Source organism: Budorcas taxicolor, chromosome 12 (assembly GCF_023091745.1).
Source record: "Budorcas taxicolor isolate Tak-1 chromosome 12, Takin1.1, whole genome shotgun sequence".
In the NCBI taxonomy this organism is placed as follows: Eukaryota; Metazoa; Chordata; class Mammalia; order Artiodactyla; family Bovidae; genus Budorcas; species Budorcas taxicolor.
The window spans coordinates 2,649,651-2,676,020 of record NC_068921.1 but is presented as its reverse complement, the minus strand read 5'-3'; the positions used below and the strand labels follow the sequence as shown (position 1 = coordinate 2,676,020).

The 26,370-nt window shown below is 37.4% G+C and overlaps 1 protein-coding gene across 1 annotated transcript in view; it reads right to left on the bottom strand.

Annotated features, from left to right (window-relative positions):
- DIAPH3 (diaphanous related formin 3) overlaps nucleotides 1-26,370 on the bottom strand; it is a 571,880-nt gene that overhangs the window by 339,508 nt on the left and 206,002 nt on the right. The window contains exons 14-17 of the mRNA XM_052650016.1: nucleotides 25,636-25,700; nucleotides 20,402-20,506; nucleotides 17,480-17,761; nucleotides 16,475-16,589 (exon numbers count right to left, since the gene is read on the bottom strand). Of these exons, the coding sequence (XP_052505976.1) occupies nucleotides 16,475-16,589; nucleotides 17,480-17,761; nucleotides 20,402-20,506; nucleotides 25,636-25,700 (567 nt within the window). The remainder of the gene's footprint in view (nucleotides 1-16,474; nucleotides 16,590-17,479; nucleotides 17,762-20,401; nucleotides 20,507-25,635; nucleotides 25,701-26,370) is intronic.

The window sequence follows — 26,370 nt, the reverse complement described above, 5'->3', positions numbered from 1 at the left end:
ATAAACGTTAGTAGTTTAAATAGTCAAGAGTAACTGTACAGTTTTAATAAAGACATAAGTAATATTTTGTTATGTATTAACACACATGTACTACTTCATAGTTATAATACAAAATAACCCACAAAACATTTATCTTTCTTGTAAAATCTCAAGCTTATAACCATTCGAATCTTATACTACATTTCACTCAATAAATTTGTTATAACTAAATTTTATTTGTATCCTGAGGTTTCTCTATGTAATTAAAGCTTTCATTAGCCTCTATAAGAAAAGAAGTTAACATACTTGATTTTCTTTTCTGTGCCTGAATCTTTATAAAAGGACAGTTTTCAGTAAACTTTTAATATTTTTACAGCTCAAAATCAATACTTATCAATAAAAAATGAAAATAAATATTGGAAGGATACGGATAAACTGGAACCCATGTACATTATTGGTGTGAATGTAAAGCAATTCAGCTGCTTTGGAAAGCAGTTGGATGTTCCTCAAAAATGCCAAAATGAGCCAAAAACCTATGCTCAAATATATGTACACAAATGTTCATAGTAGCACTATTCACAATAGCCAAAACCAAGCAAAGAACAGGTTAAACAAATCATAACACGTTTTGCTGTTTAGTTGCTAAATCGTGTCTGACTCTTCACAACCCCATGGCCTGCAGCGCATCAGGCTTCCTTCCCTGTCCTTCACTTATCTCCTGGAGTTTGCTCAAACTCACATTTGTGGAGTCAGTGATGCTCTTCAACCATCCCATCCTCTCTCTCTCAGCCCCTTCTCCTCCTACACTCAATCTTTCCCAGCATCGGGCTCTTTTCCAGTGAGTTAGCTCTTCAAATAAAGTGGCCAAAGTATTGGAGCTTCAGCTTCAGCATGAGTCCTTCCAATGCACATTCAGGGCTGATTTCCTTTTAAGATTGTCTGGTTAGATCTCTTTGAGGACCAGGGCGCTCTCAAGAGTCTTCTCCAGCACACAATTCAAAGCCATCAATTCTTCAGCGCTCCACCTTCTTTATCCATAAATAACTATTGGAAAAACCATAGCTTTAACTATACGGACTTTAGTTGGCAAAGTGATGTCTCTGCTTTTTAACAGGCTGTCTAGGTTTGCCACAGCTTTCCTTCCAAGGAAGGAACTGCAATGCAGGCATAACACATACAGGAGGATATTATTAAGCCACTAAAAGAAATCTATTTGTCTCAGCGGTGCAGTCGGTTAGTGCATCTGGCCGTTAAACAAAACCAATACAACACTGTAAAGTAAAAAAATAAATAAATAAAATAAAATCTGGAAAAAAAAAGGCTGCTGGTTTGAGCCCACCCAGGGGTGGAAACCCAACGTTTTGGGCTTCCTTGATGGCTCAGTGGTAAAGAATCCACCTGCCAATTCAGGAGACACTAGTTCGATCCTGAGTTGGGAAGATCCCCTGGAGAAGGAAATAGCAATCCACTCCAGTATTCCTGCCAGGGAAATCCCACCGACAGAGGAGCCTGGTGGGCTACAGCTCCAGGGGTCACAAAAGAGAAGGATACAACTTAGCAACTAAACAACAACAAAAGGAATGTAATATTAATACACCCTACAATGTGGATGATCCTCAAAACTATCATGCTGGAGGACGGCAGATTAAAAAAAGTCACACACTGCATAACCCCATTTAAATGAAACATCCAACTAAGATCAATTCAGACACAGAAAACAGACTTCCTTCCCTGTCCTTCACTTATCTCCTGGAGTTTGCCAGGATGGTTGCCAGGATGAAGGGGAAGAGACAATGGGGAGAAACTGCTGAATGAGACAGGGTTTTACTTTGACCTGACGGAAATCATTTGTAACTAGACAGAGGCAGTGGCTGCACAACACTGTAAAAGCACTAAATGCCGCTGAAATGCATATTTAAAATGGTTTATTTCACATGATGTGAACTGTACCCCAATTAACAACAACTAAAAAATCAACATGCAACAAAGGAGCAATTTTCAGGAAAAATAAATGAAAAAATTAATGAATTGTTACAATCTGTTTGCTAACAGTTCTTGGGGCTGTTGATGAATTGTTACAATCTGTTTGCTAACAGTTCTTCTTGGGGCTGTTGATGAATTGTTACAATCTGTTTGCTAACAGTTCTTCTTGGGGCTGTTGATTCGAGTCAAGGTTCATCCAACAATAACAGAATCTACCTAAACTCTTTCCTTCTCATATACATTCTTGCAGTTAAAACAGGAAAAAATGTGAAGCATTTTAGCATTTAGATCCTGAACTTACACCACTCTTTCAACCACCTTCTAGTCTCTTAATTTTTTACATGATTTACAAAATAGTCTATCACTCAGCAGAGCTAAAGTCATCAGTGGTAGAGTTAATTAGAATCTAGATCATTTAACCAACTCTACTCTCTTTGCAAAATTCCCCATGGTTCACTCAGTAAAGAATCTGCCTGCAATGCAGAAGACCTGGATTGATCCCTGGGTTCTATTTGACCTGAGAAGGAAATGGCAACACACTCCAATGTTCCTGCCTGGAGAATCCCATGAACAGAGGAGCCTGGCAGGCTATAGTCCACGGGGTTGCAAGAGTCGGACATAACTTAGAAATCTACTGACACAAAATTCCTATTTGTTTAAAATTTAAAGAGACAATTTGAACTTGAGGAAGTTGAAATTATTATACGTTTTCTTTAAAGGAATGAAAAACCATTCATTTCAGCCAAAATTAATTTGGTGCCCACTAGGTGCCAAGTGGCAGAGGATGAGATGATTAGATAGCACCACCGACTTAGTGGACATGAACTTGAGAGAGTTTCAGGAGACAGTGAAGGACAGGAGAGCCTGGCATGCTGTAGTTCATGGGGTCACAGAGTCAGACACAACTTAGCAACTGAACAGGTGCCAGGCACGTCTCCAGGTGCTCAGGACACATTAGTAAATGAAACAAAGATCGCTCTCCTAAAGGATTTTAACTTCTAGTGAGGGCAGAGAGAGAAAATGATAAATATATACCTCATAAATAAGTAATAAATAAGATGTTAAAAGGTGATGAGTGAAAAAAAAACTGAAAAATAAGGTAGGGAGAATTGGATTGAGGAGGTCACAGAGGAACACACAGGCTGACATTACTAAACTGAGAGGTAAGCGTAAGAAACTCACTGAGAAGGTGACACTTGAGTCAAGACATGGAGGCAGTGGGGGCTGACCCAAGCAGTTACCTGAAATAAGAGTGTTCCAAGTAGGAAAGAGCCCATGCAGGAGTGCCCCTGGCATGTCTAAGGTGTACTCCAGAGGCTGTGTAGTACGGCTGAAGTGGAAGAACTGAGATGAAGGTGGGAGCAGAGGGAGTGAGAAAGCTGGGGGGCAGGAGTGAGAAAGCTGGGGGGCAGGAGTGAGGCCTCCAGAGCTCTGGTGCACTCTGAGTAGAAAGGACTGGCTGGCCCTCGTGATGGCAGGCGCAGCAGCTGCACGGAGGAGGCCAGGAGGGCTCTCCAGTGCCAACCTGTCAATGAAATGCTGGCAAGAAGGTGGCAGCAGCTCCCATGGGGAATTTTCCTAGAAGCCAAAGAATGGATAGGAACTGCAAATTAAAAAGTTCAGAGTAAGTGATGAGGACCCAGAGAGGGGCAATGAAACGCACAGCCAAATTTAAGGGAAAAGTAGATCAAACGTACTGGAGTCTGGTGTGCTGAGCAGAAAAACAGCGAGAAGTATACAGCTAGAAACACAGTTTGAACCTGAATGCAGAAAGCTACAAATGTGAGACAGGGAAGGCCATTTTCTTTGAATCCCTTAGAATGTGTACACACATGGGAGATGATTAATGTAATATCTCTGCTGCTGCTGCTGCTAAGTCGCTTCAGTCGTGTCCGACTCTGTGCAACCCCACAGATGGCAGCCCACCAGGCTCCCCCATCCCTGGGATTCTCCAGGCAAGAACACTGGAGTGGGTTGCCATTTCCTTCTCCAATTCATGAAAAGTGAAAGTAAAGTCGCTCAGTCGTGTCTGACTCCCAGTGACCCCATGGACTGCAGTCTACCAGGCTCCTCCGTCCATGGGATTTGCCAGGCAAGAGTACTGGAGTGGGTTGCCATTGCCTTCTCCGGTGATATCTCTAGAGACGATAAACCTGAAGATAGATTATATTACTGTCTTGAGAATAGAAAGACTATGAGAAAACACTATGAAAAAAAAAAAAAAACACTGTAAGAAGGTGACTAATGAATGAAATGGCTATCACGGCTTCTAAGGCTGACAGGACCGAATCAGAGGTGCCCTTATGCCGCACTGCGGTTAGGGAGCGTGTCTCGGGTCACTGTGTGCAGGGACTGCCAGCCAGGCCCCCAGCGTGCTCCCTAGCCTTCCTCCCTCGCCTTTCCTTCAGAGTCTCACCAGGAGAGAGAGGCACGAGCTCCAGGCATGAAGTCAAGAAGAAATGAACCCTTGACTTTCAACTCCTTTCTAACGATGCAACCTGGAGACTTAGATTTCTAACTGCTCAGGACCTAAGCCTCTCACGTGAACAGACAAAGGGCTGACTCTTACGATGGGAGGCCTGGGCCCACTCAGGAGCTGAGTGAGCACCTATTTCCCCTTTCCTTGTAAGTCAGCTGCTTTTTCTCACTCCTTCTTGATTCTAGCAGCTGTGTGCCCTTCTTACAATCCTAGTATAATGAAGAATAATGAGAAATTGTGATTTATTGAGGTTGTAGGTTATGCCTATTCATCATGAACACATGCACGAAAATAGCTCTTCTGATAAAAGCACACCTCAGAGGTACCAAAGTGGGCTTGGGACCATCATATCCACTGCCTAATCTGCACTCAACAATCTAGCTGAGGAAAAAAGAAGGTTCAAAAAAACAAAAACAGTAATCCACTGATTAGTCATTTTTGGACTGACTAGTCTATGAAACAATATACTTTCAGATATATACACACGTATGTATATATACATATACATGCATATATGGTAAATCTATTACAAAAGTACTGTTACCACACTGAAGCTGACACAAACTGCTATTTTCCTTCCTATTGGTATTGAAAACACTGCTAAATCTGCTTAAGTTTAATGGGAATACAAATGAGTGGTCAATTTTAAAAGTTCACATTCACTTTTTTATAGCTAGATAAGATTTTAAGTGAAGCTAAATAAAACTCAGGAAAAGTTAAAAAGTATTCAAAAAACGAATAATTTTTAAATAGAAAAACACAAAAGCTCTAAAAACAAATGTCCTTTATTCAAAAACAAACACAATGATCCCACTGGCTATTTCAACTCTTCTGGATTGAATCTTAACAGTAACGGGACCAAGGGTGCAAACTTTCCCACTGAGACCTGTGAAACCCTGAAAAATAATTGGCTCTCTAATTGAAAAAGAAAAGAAGATTAAAGAAGGGAGAAGAGCCCTACTTCAGGAGGAATGAGTCTAAGGCAATATGATGACAGAAGAAGACATTGGCAAGTAACTAACAGACAACAATTAAATTAAAATAAATTGCTTATTCTGTGTGAAATGTAGCTGTATTAGATCTTTTGATAAATGTGATTTCCCTCAGTGATGAAATTTTCCCAGTTAAAACAAACTTTTTTTATATATTATATCTTAAATTATCCAGTGAAATATGCAATTATAATCATTTATATGTTCATATCATTTGTAGATGCATATTAGGTTTGAGCATTGTATAAAAATTCTACAGATAAAAATATGTTGTGAAATGTCATAAAACAAACTGTACTTTAAAATATAACTAAACTTCAAGGTGAGAGAATTAAGTTTTTCAACAAGGCATACAGAAATAGTTATCTCCCAACAAAAGTTTATAAGTTAAACAATATAACACATTTCTTTTTCTAAATTAGAAAATAATTAAATAATAATTAAATGATAACAACTGAAAGTCAAGAACCAATTTGTTTGTAGATACCAGTGGCTCTTTACCGCAGCTTTCTGAAGGGTATTTCTGACGGGAAAAAAGTAAGTAAATATATATATGCAGAATTTATTAATATCTTAGAAAAAAATGAAATTGTATATATTACAAACTGGAAAATACACAGTAGGCTATGGTACCTGTTGCACATTAATTAAATATATTATATTTAAATAAAGAAGAGGAAAAATAATGCCTGGCTCTTAGACATTTTGCCTAAGGCTTTGGAAAGGCACTTAGCTATGGTAACAAAAACATGTTGGTGTGATTAGTAAAGATCCACAGCTCAATAAATATTTAGTGAACAGAACAAATGATTTAAACAAGTCAAAATGCCCCTGGACCCAAAAATAGCATTCCTATTAAGGGAATGCAGGGCTAAAAGGAGACATGTAATTTTAATGAGCAAAATCAACAGGGTCAAGTATCTTGTGAAACGTAATTTTACGGTATCCTAAGCCCTGTTCTTCTGTCAAAGATTTCCAAATCCTAATTCTTGGAGCCTGTTTTATACGTCATCTTACAAAGAAAAGAGAGCTTTGATGATGTGGTTAAGGTTAAAAACCTTAAGATTAGGAGAGTCTCCCTGATTATCCAGATGGGCCCAATTTAATCACGAGTCTTTAAAGAAACTTTCCTCATTTAGGTCAGAGTCTGAGAAATATGTACTAAAGGATATCAGGTGAGGGAGGCTCAGCTCACTGCTACTGGCTTTGAGGAACTGAAGAGGAAGCCACAAACTGAAGAATGTGGGAAGCCTCTGGAAGAGCCTCCAGAATGCAGCCCTTGATTTTAGCCCAATGAGACCCACACAGGACTCTAACCTACAGAACCATAAGACAGTAAATTTACGTGGCTTAACCTACTAAATTTGGAGAAATTTGTTAGAGCATCAATAAAAAACTAATACAAAGCCCCATCTGTGAGCATGAGCATAATGATTCCCTCCCCCTTTGCCAGCTGGGCTATGCTGAAACTGGGGTGAAAGACAGGAAACAGAGGAGAAGTTAATCTAATGTCACTGAATTTACCAACCCTGGGACAAACCACCAGGCTTCTTTTTTAAATCACTTTTAACTGAGTACTATTTCCTGCAGGCAAACTTTCTTTTCTGGATTTATCAGAAAAGACTAATCTACACACACTAATGCAGCATGTAAATTTCCAAGTTCATCTGCCAATCTCACGTTTCCAGGCTGTAAATCATTCTGAGACAAACACTTTTAAGAGTTTTGCCTCCCCTATTATTACTAGACAGGCTATTGGAGAAGACATACAATAGCCATTCTCAATTACATTCTAAAAACATTTCTTTATGTATTTCTTCAATTTTTCACCTGTTTAGGAAATAAGAGTTAGGCTAAATGATATGTATAAAAGACAGTGTTATACAATTGGCCTAAATAATTTCTTTAGCTTACATCACAGAGCTGGAGAAGAAAAAGAGGAGCCAGTTCTTGAGAAATTATCACTCCTCTGAACCTTCTGCTAGCGCTCTATGAAATTAAGAAAATGAACAGCTCTCATCTTTCCTGAAAACCCAGCGGGGATTTAGGCCATAAGCTCTACTTGGCACTCTGATTTGCCTATCAACTAAAGGCTCCTTTTGCCTTAAAGAGGGGTCTCCAACTTCCGGGCTGTAGACAAGAGTACCTCCTGTCAGATCAGTGGTGGCATTAGATCAGAAATAAAGTGCACAATAAATCTAATGCACTGGGATCATCCCAAAACCATCCCCCCAGCCCCTGGTCCACAGAAAACCTGTTTTCCACAAAATTGGTCCCTGGTGCCAACAAGGTTGGGCACTGGGACCTTCATGCATCCCAGTTCCACAGAGACATTAAGCCATTCGTATCACCCTCATTAGGCTGAAACTATAAATAACCATCAAGCATAATGAATTATTAACAAGATCCAGTAACGTTTTATAAAGAACTGAATGAGCTTTCCAAGATCATTCTCATCAGCTCAATAATCTAAAACATAATCACACCAAGAAAACCAAAGTTAAAATTTTCAGTTATTAAAATTACACATTGTTGGGCACCAGCTCCATTAATCACTCAAAAACTGAAAGAAAAAAACACAGAAAAATTTTTTAAAAATAGGGAAATATAGGTCTTTACATTGATTCAACAGCTCCTTCTCCACAGAATCTTAATAAAGTATTTGGCAGTGAAGATGTACACAGAAATGAAAGAAACAAGATATACCGACCAGTATTCTAGAAGTCTTCATAAGTGACTACTACCAGAGATCCATTAACAGAGCAGTTTAGAAAGCTTCATTTGAAAGTGAGGTCAAGATGGAGGGAGATCATTTAACTTGTTACTATTGTGGAAGATTCAGAGATGATACACAAAACCAGGCAAGTAAAGATGAGCCTGCGTTCTCAGAATTTAAGTTCAGCTAATATTTCTTGAGCAACTACAATGAACTGGGCATTGCAAAAGATGTCATAAAATATTCATTATACAATCCTCACAATAACCTTATGAGCTGGATCTTATCTCCTATATTTTAGAGAGGAAAAGACCTACAGCTGTAATGGCTGGGGTCACACACTTGTAGCTGAACTTCTTGCACACACGCCACAGCGTGATGTTAGTATTTACAGCTCAAATACTTATAGAAGTGAAAAGAGGTACCGAATGATGAAAGATGGTCTTAATAAAAAACGGCAGTTTTTTAAAGCCTTTAATATAAATCGTGGGATGAGGATGAACTGCTGTGGGGCAGTGGTAAGGTGGCAGGAGATGAGAGGAAAATTATTTTAAATCAAAGAAGAGCACTTTAAATAAAACATAATAGGATTTCTTTTAATCAGAGAAGCAGCATGGCATAGAAGAAGGAGCAATGACTTTACACTCGGATCTGTATTCCATTCAGAGTGGCAGCTCCTTTTAGCTGAACTTCACTTGTAGAGCACAACTTTTTCTTAAAGATAAAATGTACAGAACATTTGCCTGGGGTGCTTCACAGGATTGCTTTGGGGAGCAAATAAAATGACATAATGAAGTAAATGTTACTTTTAAAAAGGACACATTATTAATATTGTTGCTTTCTTACTGTCTAATTAGGGAGTAAGTTTTATATTTGTTCCACATTTGATATATGTTTTTATTAACAAATGCATTACTTAATAAATGGATGTCCAGATTTTGGAACCATCATAAAAAATTATTCTAAGTTGGATGAAATATCTCATTACAAATAACACACTGGGCCCTTCAATTACAAAACAAGCAAGCCCAAAAGCCACGTACATGTGAAGAGGCGGCAGGTGAGGGCAGGCCCCTGACCTCAGTCTCACCTATACAGCAGGGCCTGCAACGTCTGTGGGCATGGACCTGTACTGCGACCAGAGAGGCAGACCCCTTCTCTTGATTTTAAATGCATAAAAAGTACATACTAGTTCAAAGGGAGTAAACTGTTCTCACATTCTGTTATTAAAACACACTGAGTGTCAGTTTGTGTACCAGTCACATACACATCTGACAACCATGGAGATGGGATGCTCAGATCTCCCTTCAGAAAACAACTTTCCAGTCGGCTACAGAAAGAGCACCCTGAGCTGACAGGCTACGAGCCACAAGCCCTCCCGGCCCCTCCACAGCTGGAGCCCTGGCCACGGCCCGAGTGTGGCAGGAGTGCCCAGGCCAGCCAGCAGGCTCCAACCCGGAACCTCCGCAACATGCATCCTGGTCTCCAGGGCTGAGAACTTCTCAGATTTGCAGGACAGTCCCGGTTCCTCCTGCCCAGTCCTGCTCTCACCATCTTTTACCCTTCACATCCATTACCCAATGCTTAACTCTTAAAAATCCCTCCTGCACTTCAACATCTCAGCATTTGTTTCCAGGAGGACCCAACTGACAAAATAAGTTTTTTTATTCAAGTCTTAAGTAACAAAGTCTAGCTGAAAGTATAAAAATTTATATGTTAATGTTGAAGTAGTGATGAGTTTCAATATTTCAACATACCTGAAACAATTCTCATGTGATATAAAAGTACACGGGCTTCCCCTGATGGCTTGGCAGCAGAGAATGTGCCTGCAATGCAGGAGGTGCAGGAAACATAGGTTCGATATCTGGATTAGGAATATGCCCTGGAGGAGGAAATGGCTACCCACTGCAGTATTCTTCTCAGGAGAATCCCATGGACAGAGGAGTCTCGCGGGCTACAATCCATGGGGTCACAAAGAGTCGGACGTGACAGAGTGAATGCACCCACGCAAGATGCAAAGTACACACGAACCTTACAGATAGAAATGGCATAGCTACTGCTCTGTTTATTGTTTATATTCATAACTGAAGGGAAAACTAAATATCGATTAGAGGTTAGTGAAAGTAATGATATCACTTTTAGTTTTCTCATCAAAGTTCTTAGACTCCAAGTTAAAATCTCCTGGGATATAGCATGTCTAACTTTGAAATATCCACTCTTTTAAGGCACAGACACGCACTTGGACAAGTCAGACCTGTGATAAACAAAGGTCTCTAAACTGGCATTCTCCTCAAATGCCATGACATTCATGAAAGCTTCTTCTATACACAGAATATGATCAAAGTTTGAAAGTATATGCCCAAATGACCCAACCTTGAAGGGGGGCAGCGGGAACACCCAGCTTAACTAAACACACGAATATATAACCCAAATCTAACTTAGGAAATTCAAGGTTATACAAATATAATGAAGTTATCTTCATGAGAAGTTTTCTTTTTTTTTTTCCTCTTACAAATAAACTTACTAGTTTCTTATCGAATTCCTATAGCGTGGAATTCAGCAAGCAGCACCCATCTCCTATGACTCTCCTACCATGAGACCACTCCCTGCCTGTGCTCCAGAGATGGATCGGGTACAGCGCTGACTCCACGTGATTTTCAGTCTTCCAAGCCTGGCAAGTGGTGTGTGTGAAGGCGGACCCGGGGGTGAGGAGGGGCAGGAAAGAGCAGAGAAGAGGGGAAGTGGTGAATGGCCAGATTTACAAAATATTGCTTTAGATTAAAATAACACACTCAGAAGGAAGAGCCTCATTTTTATTTTCTGGAGAATAATGCTGGGCACTAATTATGTGGGAATCCTGAGTAATAGAACATACTGCAGACATGGCAACTGCAAAGTGTACATTGAGCAATCAGAGGGTAACAAGAGATGCCAGTGTAAATGAGGAAGAAGGCAGAGGATGCAGGAAATGGAAGAGAAATCCTAAGAGAAAAAATATAACAGATGAGGACAGAATGTAACAAATTTACAATTTTGTTAAGGTTTGATAGCTACAGGTGCACCACGGAAAACTGCTACCAGAAATAAAATACCAAGTTGAATTACTTGTAAAACAGGAGACGGCATTGCCCAATCTGCTACTAGTCAAATGACTCTAGTGGAATCCAATGCCCTGATACCATTCCTATCTGTGATGGAAGAAGAAACAAAAAAGACAAAAAAGGAAAGGGGGAAAAGTCCGCGTTTATGGGCACAAACTCCCCAATACGATATAAGCAAATCCAAGCCTCCTTCCTTTCTGTTTACAGCGTCACCACAGTATATAAGAAACACGACTACTTACAGGAACTTTCAAAGCTTCTATCACAACATGTCAAAGGTATGCTGGGTAACTAAGCATGTGACTGACGCATTCTGTGGACCTGAAAGTTGCCTGTGGCTCTAACCTAAGCAACCCCTTTCTTTACCCTCTCTCTCTAGGTTTTACCTCACTAAAGCTTTCAGAATAAATTCTGGTTTCTTTTGCAATACAACAGAGAATATAATTGGTAACAATGAGATACTCCCTAATGGTGAAACAAGCATGACATTTCTGACCTACCTCATAATTTCCTTAAAGTTTTTTCATATTCAGTCACAGATAAAAACCAAAACAGATCCCTAGAAAAATATTTAATTCTCCACAAACTTCCTCCCCATTTTTCCTAAATTAGTATTTGTCAAATGTCTTCTCAGAAATCTGCAAGATGTTGAAGATACGTTCATTTTGGCATCATTTCTATATTAACATGCCGTCAAGAACCATATTTCTCTGTTACAAATTATACTGTTCATCTTAATGTAGGCTTCGGAGGTAGTTCAGGATTTTTATACACTTTGGTCTGTACAGAGTAATAAATTGTGTTTCAAACACAAAGACACATCCTGAACACAGCCAAGTCACTGGGAAAATCCATGGTTTATCACTCTCTACCTCAATACTCTGTCCACTGAACTATGATGTCAGAAATCTAAGCTTGATTTGTTTTTAAGTACATAATCCATTAACTGTTTCCATATGTCATAACTGTTCAGTTGAGAAATTATTTATAAACCAGTTTATTGACTCTATCTGGCAAATATGATACACCTGTAATAAAACGTGATTACTTCAGAAATCTAACAATTGTGGAATCACATTTTCATAATTAATCAGTCTAAGCGAATTAGACTATTCATATACTTTCAGAAAGCCCTTTAATCCCTATTAAGTTAACAGTTTGTGAATGACGAACATAATTAATATTAATTTTACTTGATAAATCCAACACCAATAACCTGTTAGTATACGTTAATCCATTTGCCAACAGCCTGTAAAAATTAACCAACAGATGCTTCCAATCTGGTAAAAAATACACAGGTCATTAGCATTATTTTGATGATACCAAATGTTCAGTATATGAATATTGTGATTAAATTTCTGAGAGATATATAAACAATGCTCCTTTATAACCTTGTTAAGTCTTAACAGAAGCCTGAAACAGTAAAACATGGCAGGCTTTTCTATAATCAAGATGAGCACTGGTTATCTCACTCCTGGTTATTAGACTTCACCTGCGAACTTGACTGCACATCATCAAGGCCATAAGGCAATGTGATTCTAGGGCCATGTCCACCTCCTCACCACAGTGTCCCCAGTGCCAAACACAAGTCTTCACATACAATATGTCCCCTGTAAATACTTGACATGAACAACTGTAGATAAATAGGACAGAGAAAAAGCAGGAGAAATTAATGAGGCAGATGAGGGAAAAAATATATGATTAGGAAAAATGCCAACATGTTATTTTCAAAAGAATCTAAACAATGGGAAACTAAGATTCATCTCAAAAGATTAGGATGGAGAGAAGCAAGGAAACCAAAGTGAGATACTTATTAGGGAAATGAAGTATAAAAAAGAAAATGATATAACAATCAGAAAAAAAATGTTGATTTCATAGGAAATGACTAAGGAGTTTCTGTACTCCTTATGATACAAGACATGTTCCCATTGAAGCAGTGTTATAAAAGTCATAAAAAGGAGATTAGTTTAAAAAGCAAAATAAGTAAAATCTAACTGGAAAAAAAGATAAGAAAAATAATAAAGAGCAACATGAGTTAAGAGGAAAGGCTCAACTCTCTCAAGAACATCTTGCTCCATCTGTGAGTTGATGGGGCAGGATTGTACTGTGTGGAGTTACAATTGTTTCAATCAGCAGACCAAGAGAAAAACCTAACAAGAGATGCTGCTGCTGCTGCTGCTGCTGCTAGGTCACTTCAGTAGTGTCCCACTCTGTGTGACCCCACAGACAGCAGCCCACCAGGCTCCCCCATCCCTGGGATTCTCCAGGCAAGAACACTGGAGTGGGTTGCCATTTCCTTCTCCAATGCATGAAAGTGAAAAGCCAAAGTGAAGTCGCTCAGTCATGTCCAACTCTTAGCGACCCCATGGACTGCAGCCTACCAGGCTCCTCCATCCATACTTTGCCAGGCAAGAGTACTGGAGTGGGTGCCATTGCCTTCTCCCAGAGGAGATGCAGTAAAAATTAAACAAAATCACATGAAGATGACCCAGTTCAGGGCTGGTATACCACAGGTGCTCAATAGGAAAGATTAGTTCCTCTTCCTTTTCTGGGTATGAGACCTCTGAAATCCAATTATCTTAACCTAAATCCCTCATAAACCTAAAGCATTGTAAGACAAAGAACCATACTTGGTAACAAAAAAATAAAGAATATGAAAGAGAATTCCAAGGTTCTTTTTAAATTAATGGCTTCAGTTCTGTGTGTTTTTGTTTTTTCCTTTCTGACAATTTCAAATGCCTGGAACAGAACATTCACCTTTGTAATCAGAGAAAGAGCCTTGGTTCTTAGTCCATGGAGGTATTACAATTAAAAAAAAAAATACACCTTTTCTCTAAAAACCTGTGATTTTTCAGTAATCTAAATCCTGTGTCCTTCCTGCCAAACTGTGATGCAAGCCAACAACGACAATCAACCCATGTCCATGCCTCTATCGCCCCCTGCCTGCTAGAGAGGGGAGAGCAACTTCATTTCCATTCTGAATTCTGCAGAAATGACAAAACTGATTCAAAGAAAACTTTGGCATCATCAGAAATAGGCAAAAGTTGCAGCCAGGCCATGAATAAAGGAACAAGGAGCAACCTATCCAACACCCCTGCGTCTTGTCTAAGTTTTACAGGCACTTTCGTCTTGCCTTCCTTTCTGATTTTTCTTATATTTACACAAAGTCCTGTCCTTCTGAAAGCAGTTAACAAATGACCTTTTCTAATAAAATACTAATCAGGCCAAAAAGCACATTTAAGGCTCCTCAACTAATGCTTTCTAGGAGTTATTCTTTAAAATCCCGACCAAAAAAACAGTTGCCCTCACAGCTTGCCTCCTGTTGGCATTGTAAGATGTTGGCATTCCCCAGCGTTATGACCGTAGGCTTCCTCATTTTTCCAATGATCGTGGAAATATTATATAGTGTCACAGAAAAGAGGAAGCTGCATTTGAGTTGAAAGAAAAGATGTCATAGACCTCTGCCAGCCTCTAAGTCAAACTGAAGAGAGATTTGGGGCACTAGGGATACACACAGAGTCAGAAAGATAGTGAAATATGGAATATTCAGAAAAGGATCATCATTTCCTCTCCTTAACCTTTACAACTGGTATTAGATTGAGCTAATGTCTATTTTTTTCCAACCTTAAATCATAAGGCTAAAGTTAGATGACTTAAGAATTTTTTAAAGGTCCAATTATTTCATTTCAGGCTAACACTACAGCTAAATTGAAGGCATGCTAACAAGTTTCCCTTTTGAGCCTCATTAATTAAGAAAGTAATCAGAGTACAGAGAGGAAAAAAAAAAGTAGCTGGATGGCAGTATTACTTAAACAGCTTTTAGATATCACCCTTTCCACCTACAAGAAAAGCAAAGGGAAAACTAATCAATTCCAGATTATGAAATCTGAAATTCTGAAGTGTTTTACATGCAAATACACATTTTAACTGCCATATATTTTCCTTGATTGCCTGAAGAGTGCACTAATCTTTTCCAAAGAAAATTTTGATTCTCCACAATCAAAAGGTAAAATTAAGATCTGCTTACTTCACAAGTTTTACTAGGGTTAGCTTACTAAGAAATTCCCCTGGTTTTCAAAGATGAAAATATATTATTTTTACTATTTTAGTCAGGAAAAATGGTGTTCCAAAATATATGATAAAGACTTGGGAATTAAAACAAATTCTAGAAATCTAATTTACAATTACCTGTTAGAGTTTCTAACTTCTATTATTTTTTAGAAACAGTTTCTAATTCATATTTTAGAACACATTTAAAAGGAATGCAAATGATGTTTTTGGTATCTGCCAGCATCCCTTGGTTGCTGTGACGATCAAGTTAAATCAAGTACATAAAGCCTCTGGTATGGTACCCAGCATGCAGTAGGCTGTTTAAGAAGCCAGCTCTTTAGTCTACACTGAGCATTCCCAGCTCTGTCCAATGCAATCTCTCCCTACCACCTCTCTGTTTGATGGGCCCAGGGATATAAGTGGCATAAGTCTGCTAAAAGGTTCCTTTCTGAAAATTAAAAGATAATGCCTGATGTAAGTTTGTACGACAAATCTAAAATGTGTTACTGAAAATGAAATAAACAGTGTATGTGAGTATCAACCCTGAAACATAAACGGTAGGCCCATGTCAAAATCAAATTTCAGACAAGAGTAATTCCTAAATATAATTGTTAAAAAGAGAAAATTCACAGTGCATAGGTAAAAGCTATCTTTGGGTAGGTCTTAAAAATGAATTTCATTGTTCATAATGAAAAGATGATATAATCTACTCACAGACTCTATTTCAAGCTACCTTTCAAAATAATCTATAAATCTGATCATGTCTAACCCATGTGAGTCATACTAATTAATTACATGGTAGTCACTGCAACACTAAAGAGTGAGAAAATTATGACTAGAGGAAGACTCACATTTTGATTTTGTTTTTCTATTTCGCATTGACTAGAGGGAATTTTCATATCAAAACTTTCTGTGAAAATATCCTCCTTTATGAAAGTCTAACTTAGAACATCTTCAAAGAATGTATCGTGTAGAAACTTTTTAACTCTGGTATTAATCATTTGCATTTAAAAAACTGCTCAGGTGATACTCTACATAAAAAAAACTAGCTTCATTTATTCATTAGTACTGTAAAAACATCATTTCTGGGATACAAATAATACTATTGAAAGCATCTAAAGAGTTGCAATATTAAAATACTAAAAGTAACAAATAACTAAGATATTAAACTTACGTTTTGGCTGGCAACAAAATATATTCTCAAGTTTACAAAGCAAATCCACACTTTCATACTTATTTTCATTTGCTTTTACCCAGAAACAGTCTTCAGTCATTTCCTGAGGTCTGATCTGCAGTCAGAGAGAAGACAGATTCACAAATGGTTGAGTGTATCATCTGTCCCCCGCCCAGTCACCATCTACACACCCAGTACCCCAGAGCTGCCAGCAGATATTTATGGAGTAATTGCGGTAAGATTTTTTACAAAGTCTGTTCAATGCAATATAAGTTCTGCAGAAAGTTAAGGTGTTATTAGGGAAAAGGAAAAAAAAAAAAAGGTTCCACTCTCAAATAGTTGGGGACTGAAGCTGAATGCAATGAAGTAAGTTCTTCCTCAGTTATACTTCTCCTAATCTTTAGCAATGCTCAGTTTATGTGACTTGTGAAACCATCTTTCTGCAGGATTCAGAATTCCTGTGTCTCAACTAAATATCCACCTCCGACAGCAAGCAATAATTTTTGCAATAGCTACCAACATAAAAAAGTTCCTAAGAATACTAACTTTTCTGTACTGTTTTAAAACATTTAAAAATACACAGTATAATCATAATATAAAATCATGTATTTAATTTAAATGTTATGTATGCATTTGATTATAAACCAAATCCCAGTATAATTATCATAGACTCCTACCCAATTTATAAACTAGAAAGCTTTAGTCAATAGTAAAGGGCTTGAAAGTGAAAGTGAAAGTGAAAGTGAAGTCGCTCAGTCGTGTCCAACTCTTCGAGACCGCATCGACTATAGCCCACCAGGCTCCTCAGTTCATGGGATTCTCCAGGCAAGAATACTGGAGTGGGTTGCCATTAAAGGGCTTTAAACTCAACACTTTCCTTAAAAGAATTCCTGTTTATTTAATACCATTTTGAATACAGTTCCCATTGGAAACTATATACCAGTAAATACAAATTTAAGCTTTAATCTAAGAAATAGTATATTTCTCTACTTGTTTCCGTTATACCTTTAACCAATTTAATCTTCTCATGCTGGTTTCCAGTTTAAATTCTTTCTTTGGTTTTAACCCAAAAGGCAGCATCTGTGGAGGTGGAGCGGTCTGTCCACTGAGAAGTCCCAGCGGAGGGGGTGGGGGCAGAGGCCCCCCGCCAAGGGGTAAGGGCAGCCCCGGGAGTGGTGGCGGCGGGGGCGGCGGGGGCGGCGGGGGCGGCGGCGGCGGCGGGGGCAGGGCTGGAGGGCCAGTTCCGTTTCCATCTGAAGGAGGCAAACCAGATGGCAAGACACCAAACTACAGGGGAAAAATAATAAGAACCATGACATAGAGCTCTCTACAAGGCAGGTTCAAGCATACGTTTCTCAAAATTTTGTTTTATACCAAAAACAACTGAATTTCAGTAATGCCATGTGGTTTAACCTACAAACAAAATTTCAACAAAAATTTTTCCCCAATTTAAGAGTATTATTATAGCTTTTGTTTTCATAAAAATGTAACTGTCAGAAATATTACTCCCCATTTTAAGGTAATTATGGTCATGTGGGTGGAGATGTCCACGAGGCGAATAGTGACCCGGGTCTAAAAGATCTGCAAGTTACCAGTCTCAACAGGACAGCTGAAGAAGCCATTTGTGCAGGTAAGTTCACCCAGAGGACAGAGCATGAAGGTTTATATACAGAATTCTGCGGGACACCATCTTTTAAGTTAGTAAAAAAAAAATAAAATAAAATAAATAAGATCCAAAAAAAGAGAGCGAAATAATATTGCCACGTCACACCTTTGACCTTGAGGAAAAATTAACTAAGATTCTTAGTAAGACCTGCAAAAGCAAGACACGACCTGGTTACCAGGCACTTCTATCCTTATGCTTCTGTTGCTTCATAAAAAGAGATGCATTTTTACTACCATGAAGGTGACAGGAGTTGATAAATAACTTTTGTGATGATGATTTCCTGAAACTAACTTCAACTCTAAGCCATATAGCTATATAAGTATTAATAAATCATTTAAAAGTTTTATGGTAAAATTATGGAAAATAGATTATGTACAAAGACTTGAAATCAACATCCAAAATCAGCAAAAAGAAAAAGTATTTAAGAGAAATTGAGACCACAATCAAAAAACATGCCTTATCAAAAACATTATGTATAAAGAAAGAATCACTTTAGTGTTGGGCTGGGTTGCTGTGATAATGGATACCACAGCCCTTTGAACGTCAAGGATGTATGTACATCGTACTCACATTCAATAGACATTTATAGTTAACGTACTCACATTCAACAGACATTTATAGTTAACAATTAATGTCTTAAAGGTATAGTTGAATTTCTGCTCTAGACTTTGATGAGTGTGATTAACTTGAGTATGTCACTGATGAGGCCAGACACTATGATCACCTTGCCCTCAGTCTGTCCTCAGCATCTAACAGTGCTTGTCTGTTAAGTGACACAAGGAAGGAAATCATGGATAACATAACACATTTTATTCATAACCTTTATAATCAGCACAGCTTTGATCAAAGAGAAGTATATTAAGACAAATGCAAATATTCCATGAGAAATATAAACTAATCCAAAGAAAGAATTTGTCAACTGTTCTTCAAAACTGAGTATGTGGTCAATGTCAAGTCTCTAATAACAGGCTTTCTTTTGATAGACATAAACAGAGGTTATCACTGTACACAATCTAAAACAACATAGGAGACTGCTTGATTTAATCTGTTTCAAAATGTAAATATATTCCCGTTTTATATAAAATCATATGCAGCAATAACATATTCAAATGCAGTGAATATGTTTTCTATAAACTAAAATTTTCTAGCATAGATTTACAAGAAATGCTTCAATTGGGAAAAATTAAAAGAAAGGAAAGTCTAAATTTATACTAGCCTGGACCAGGAAAAAATTGTCATGAATATTTCAGTGTCTAAAGCTCAATCTGAAATATAGAAAACACAACCAAATGTTTATTTAATATGAGGGAGAGGGAACCACATAAGAAAGATGAAAACTTTCAACAAATTGTGGTACCTTCTCTTGCAGCACTAGAGAAAGATGATCACTGAGAATTTTCTTATAGATACATTCTATTTCTTTTCCCCCAAAATTGAACACTAACATATAATTCCTAGAGTATCTTCAGACAGACTCTGCAACAAAACTATACACTAAGTAAAAAAGAGAAGAAAATTGCAAATAACATAGGAAAAAGTATGCCTAACATTATTTCAACATAACCATAAATTAGGATGAAAGGAAGATAGCAAAACTATACTTATTGCTCATCATCTTGCATGTAAATCTACATGAAGGAATTTAGCTATGAATATTCTACTTCCTTACTTTCATCCATGTAAAACATGTAGGTAATGTATTTCTTGCTACCTAACTGTTTTGTGTGCAGACAGTATATGTGAGCTATCTACTTCATAATCCAGATTTGCTCCCTTTTTTGTTGTGTTTTAAATCTGTTTACTTTTGGAAATTGAAAAATTATCAGAAAATGTTCTCATTCAGCTAGAGTTTATCTTTCACTGCAAGGTACCCATAGGCTGAAGGTTTTGAAAAATAAATAGCTTGAGCAATAATTTTCTGTAGTGGGATAAAGATCAGTGATGAATGACAAATCTAATAATAAAAGACTTTCTTACCCTTAGTGCTTAATTACCCAGCAAACACATGACATCAGGAACAAAACCCAAATGAAACACAAGGAAGAGATTAGACATTTTGAAAAATGCAAATTTAAAAAACGGAGGCAAAATAATTTTAAAAATTTAAACACAGCAGAATAGAAATATATATAAACAAAAATATGAAAACATATGAGAAAAATTAAAGTTTCAACATTTTGATGCTATGAAGACGTGATACAACCTTTGTTACCCTGTGAGTTTTCAATACCCAAATTCACTCCAGGTAGATAGTATTTTACCTGTGATTTAAAAGCTTGTAACTCTGCTTGAAGCTCATTAATCTCTGCCTCTTTTTTCTGCAATTGAGCCTGAGTTTCTTGGTGGTCGGTAAACTCCTTTTCAAACTGAAAAAAAAAAAGAAAAGAAAAACATAGAAGACACAGAGAAAGCTGAAAATAAAAAGCACTATTCTTCATAAAGAAATTTGACTCTAATGCTCTGTTAGTGGCACATAACTTTTCTGAAAGGAGTGGTGGTAGGTTTCTGCTAAGTCACCCACAGCTTTTCTCTAGGTCCCTCAAGGTCCCACCAAAATCATTCATTTGCAAAGGAGCAGACAAAGCCAAAAATGAAATCTGTGACCTTCTCCTCTCATCAGAACAAACTGGGCTTACAGTCATCCAGAACACTGGCATTTTTCTTAAGAGTCCCAAAATATCATTGCAACTTTGTGTAAAATAATGGAGAGCAAGGCACTGTACCTGAATTCCCTGACCCTTACCTGTGAAAACTTATACTTGAAATGTCCCAAGTTTATCAACATGATTTAGAAGAATTCCATTTCAATATTTTTACTAATAAATAACTCCACTTTGTAAATGCATCAATTATTTCCTTTTTTTGTAAAATAACATCAGAAACTTAAGGATCCAATATAGGTTATAACCTTCAACAAAAGTTTAAGAGAATAAACTCCATCTTCTTCATCATTAATCTTTGGTAAGTTAATGATAAATTAATCTTTCAAAGACCTTAGTGCAACACTTTGAAGGAAGAAGGCAAATGATAAAATTTGGTAAATCTAATGAGTCTTCTAATTGGTATAGCCACTTATCACAAGTCACCATCCTGCACTCAAAACAGTTTCACCTGGCCATCATCTTCACTAAAATCCCTCTACTAGCAGAGATGAACATAAGTTCTGTCTCATGATCAAGAACATGTACTTGACTCCCTTTTAAAAAAGAAAAAAGTAAGCACTAAAAAATACAAATAGCTCACAAATGTAGCCTTGAGACTTTAAAACACAGTCAAATGAGGGTTAGGCTTTGGCTTAGGAGTAGGGTCTCCATACACTGGTGGCTTCCAAGTCCCCATCACCAGCTCCGGATTCACGACTGCATCCCAGACTGCAGACCAGTCTATAAATGTATTTCCAATTTAAGGGAGGTTTTTCAAGAGGAAGGAAACATTCCAGTATTTTCAAAACCAATATTGTCTTTCTCTCTACAAACTTTGTGTTTTTAATACTGCTGTTCCATCCAAAAGATAGCTCATATATCGTGACTCCTTTGTCTTAAATCTTTAGTGGCTTCATTATAAAAACCACACTTATTAACCTAATACCTAACCTAATACCAGAACCACCTGATATCTGGTCCCATTCTACCTCTTTCCTTTATTCAACAAATATCTAACAGCATGACTATGTGTTTCTCAGAGTGGCAGGGACTAGGGGTACAGAGTTTAAAAGAATATGATCATTGTGTTTAGTAAGCATAGTGTCCGGTGGCAAAATCAAAACAAACTAACCATCCAAAATCTATGAAAATTACTCACAATAGAGAAAGGACAGGAGGCACGTGTGTCATTCTTGGAGCAATGATGCTTGATCTAAGGTTTGAAGAACTTGAGTCATTAGCTGAGAAATGTAGCTTGCATTTCAGATAGAGTGACTAGTACAGTGCATACATGAATGACAAGCCATCCCTTGTAAGGGCCACAAAATGTGGTCTGAGAACAAACTGCAGAGGATGAAGCTAGAGATACACCAGAGCGAAACTATGGAAAGGAAGTTTACAATAAACCAAAAAGCTTTTCTCTTTTCCCGAATAACTACAGACAATTTTTAGAGTATATATCACAGAAAAGCAAAGTAATCAGATTTGCACTTTGGAAAACCCAACCAGCAGCAGCACGGACAATGGACTGAAGATAGACTAGAGTCACAGAAACAAGGCGCTATCCAAGCAAGGACGCAAGCCCTGCTGAAGTACGTCAGAAAACAGGACAGGAAAACAGGGAAAGAAAAGAGGGGGCGGAATATATATATATATAAACAGAATCAAAAATTAGCATCTGACTGAACAGAGGAAATGAGCGAAGGGACTATAACCAGGATAACTATGTTGTTCTGTTGCTTTGCAAGCTGGCAAAAAAAGGATTATAATTTGAGGGAATGACATTTTTAGAGACAAGAATGAAGAATTTGGTTTTGAAGATGCTAAGCTTGATATAAGAAATTGAAAATAAATGTACTTGTGCCTTCTCCTCGGACAGTCGCCTTGCTGCCTCCCACTATCCATCAGGGCTCACATTAGCCATCACTTCCCAGGGCAAGTGGTCCCTGGCCACCTGAGATCCTTCCCACAGACTTACACACCACACAGGGTTTTCCTAAAACAGTTATCATCTTGTATTATAAAACTATCAAAATGTACTATCATACACCTCAGTAATGCCCACCAACCTGGAAGCTCACTAATAATGAGGCTCTTTCTGCTTTATTCATCACCTTTCCAAAAGCTTTATATTTAGAAATTAAACTCATTTGTTGAGTGAAGTCATCAGCCAATTCCTGTCAAACTTTCCTTTTTATGTTGAATAACCATGTCAATATCATAGAGGTCCTCAATCTCCCAGTCTCAAAAATCTCTATGAGGTCATTTTCTCTATTCTCCTCTTTATGACTGCTCAGTCAGTGTTTACTGCTGCTTAGCAAGAAATAGGAAACTAAATTCTTAAGACTAAGAATGAAGAAACCTTTCTCATAACATCATGATGTACACTGTCCTGTCTTAGGTCTTAGAATAAGATACAGAAAGAAAAAGAATTATTTATAGGAACAAAAATAAAACTATCAAAACAACCAGTATCATAGTTACTACACTCAAAGAAAGCTTACTAAATTAACTTTACCATACTGAGAGCATCTGTATTACTTACAAGAGAGATAAATTTCTACATCCTCCCCTATAAAAGGATCAGACGAAATATAAACTTTGCTTTAGCATTTTTATAATATCCATAGTCAAATCACAGTAGCCTTGAGGATAAAATGAATCTCCATTAAAGACGCACTTTACAAAAACTGAAATGATAGGCTTCCTCTCCAAAAGGAGTCAGTAGAGCAATCTTACGCTTACAAAATTACATGCAAAAATGTCAAGAAACACAGTTAAGGTTGAGGCTCTACTTAATTTCATTCCTCAAGTAAGTGAATCTATACAGGAAGGTTGATAACTCAATACTCTCTATGTACTTTCTGACATTTCTAGTCTTCATTTTTCAAATTTATGCATTAAAATAAAGAATGTGTCTAGCAATCATGATAGCTTCCTGCCTAAAGCAAAGTATTTACATGTGTCCTTATAAAGCTATCAGAAAAAATTCTTGCTGACACATACAAAATGGTATGGCAATAGAAATCTTTTATGGAGTGAACAATATTTTCTGAATATACCTACAACACGTAACTGCTGACTAAAAGGAGACAACTAACCTTGAACAAGGTCTTTCTTCTATTTACATTGAAAGCTTACAATTTTAAAACAGTGTTTTGAGAAAGTTATCATATTCAAATACTGTAAACCAAAAAAAGAAAAGATTATAAAAGCCAATTTAAACTATCTGAGATTCATTCAAACCAAATAACTTAGAAGCGTGCTACTCCTTTCCTACAGTGAGTGGAAGTATTATTTACTGAGCTTGGAATACAGAGCCAGTGGGTGAGAGGTCACCATACAACGCAAACATCTATCAACTAGAACACTTATGACACGTAATTTAAAGTATCTATTACTTTGTTTCCTCCATTAACTAAGTCACTTTGCAAAAATGACAATGTTAATATCCTCAGCTATAATCTGAGCCTGCAGCCAAAGGCCTGGGAGATAATATTCTCTAAGTATTTGGCAAAACACTGGACTTCTTAGACAGGGCACTTACAAAGTTCTCCATGTGAAAGTTAAAGTCAGTTAGTCATGTACAACTCTTTGCAATCCCGTGGACTATACAGTCCATGGAATTCTCTAGGCCAGAATACTGGAGTGGGTAGCCTTTTGCTTCTCCAGGAGATCTTCCCAACCCAGGGATGGAACTCAGGTCTCACACAATGTAGGCAGATTCTTTACCAGCTGAGCCACAAGGGAAGCCCAAGAATACTGGAGTGGGTAGCTTATCCCTTCTTCAGTGGATCTTCCTGACCCAGGAACTGAACTGGCCTCTCCTGCATTGCAGGCGGATTCTTTACCAACTGAGCTATTAGAGAAGCCCTAAGAGCCTCTAAAAAGTCTATTAAAAATGTACAGTTCTCTTAAGGTACATTTAGGACTTGACACACCAAAAATGTAGACTCACTGGCATGGTGCCTAACTCAGTCTAAATGTTTCTTGAGTGAAATGTTCATTGAGGTAGTGGTAGCAGTTACTACCATGATTCCTCCAATGAAAGGAACCAGCCCTAAGAATTCAAATCAGAGTAAACTACTTAAAATGAGAAGAATCCAACAACGAAAGATAATAAAATTTTAAGATCAGAGAACAAGTGTAATAAGTACCCACTAAGTAGAGACAGAAGCATAATACAGTAACTTAAAGAAAAGTGGGGGATGGCTGGACGGTCAACAACACTCCTGGGACAGAAACACATGCAACTGCTGACATCCAATACTGATGACCTACGAAGAAGACAACTTTAAATGGCTCTGCTCAGTCTCATGAAGCAACTTTAATCGAAACCAAAACCAAGTTACACTTTCCCTTAAAATTTTTAGATATAAATTCAATCTTATGGCCCTAAATTATCTGAGGCCTTGAGAAATACTCCAGCCTTCAAATTCTGATTCTATATACTGTCAATCATTTATTTATTCACTCATTCAAAAATATGTTTAGTTTTCAGTCCAGGAATTGTTTTAGGTGCCACGATAGTGAATAAAGCTAACAAAAATCCTTCATAAATTTTATTACAGAGGGAGAAACAAACAAGACATTTGCATATACTCACACAGATACATAAATGATGTAGCATGTCAAATGGTCATAAAAACAGTAGAAAAACAAGGACAGAAGCATAGGGAGGGTCAGAGTTGGGAGTAAGGAGTTTCAATGTTTAAATAGGAAGTCCTCAGAGGATGGCATTTGTGCAAACACCCAAAGGAAATTAGATATTGGAAGAACATAGAGTCCCTGAGGCAGAAATATAGCTGCAGGAGCCCCCCCTGTAGTCTTGCAAAGTTAGTCAAACTACTTACTTTCTTGTTAAGTTCTGATGCTTTCTCTTCAAACCCTTCTAGTTTTGCTTCATCTATGCAAATATCTAAAATTGCAATGACAACATTTTTCTTAAATTCACTGTTACTTTAAAAGTTTACAAAGAAAAAAAATCACAGAGAAAAATTAGAAATAATGTCAGTAATAAACAAAATGGAGAAATATATAATGTTGGAATGGAGAATGATTTTCTAAGCACGATACCAAGGTCATAAAATATAAGAGGAAAGATAAACCCAACTACAATTTTAACCTTTTGTTCAGCCAAAGGAAGAGAGTTCAACTGTACATATAATACCCAAAGGTTCCTATCCTCAGTTCATATTTTGAAGGAAAAGGAGAAGATGATAGCCAATACAAATGGGGAAAATGTACAATAGCAATAAGCATAAAATTAGGAATAAAAATCTAAAAATTGATAAGTCATAAGAACAGATAATTGAATTTTCCTAATAATATGAAAAATATTAAAATATTTAATTAGAAATAAGCAAAGATTAAATAATCCCTAATGCCAAGTACTGGAGATAGCATGGGGAAGCCAACTCTCCTAAAAGCAGTTGGAAGTATAATTAAGGAACTTTGCTAATAAGAAACTATGCAATATGTACAAAAACTTAAATACTTTCTTCCACCCAGTAATTCTATTTCTAGGACTTTGCTTTTAATATTCATTAAAATACTGTTAGCAAAAAACTGCAAATAACTTAAATATC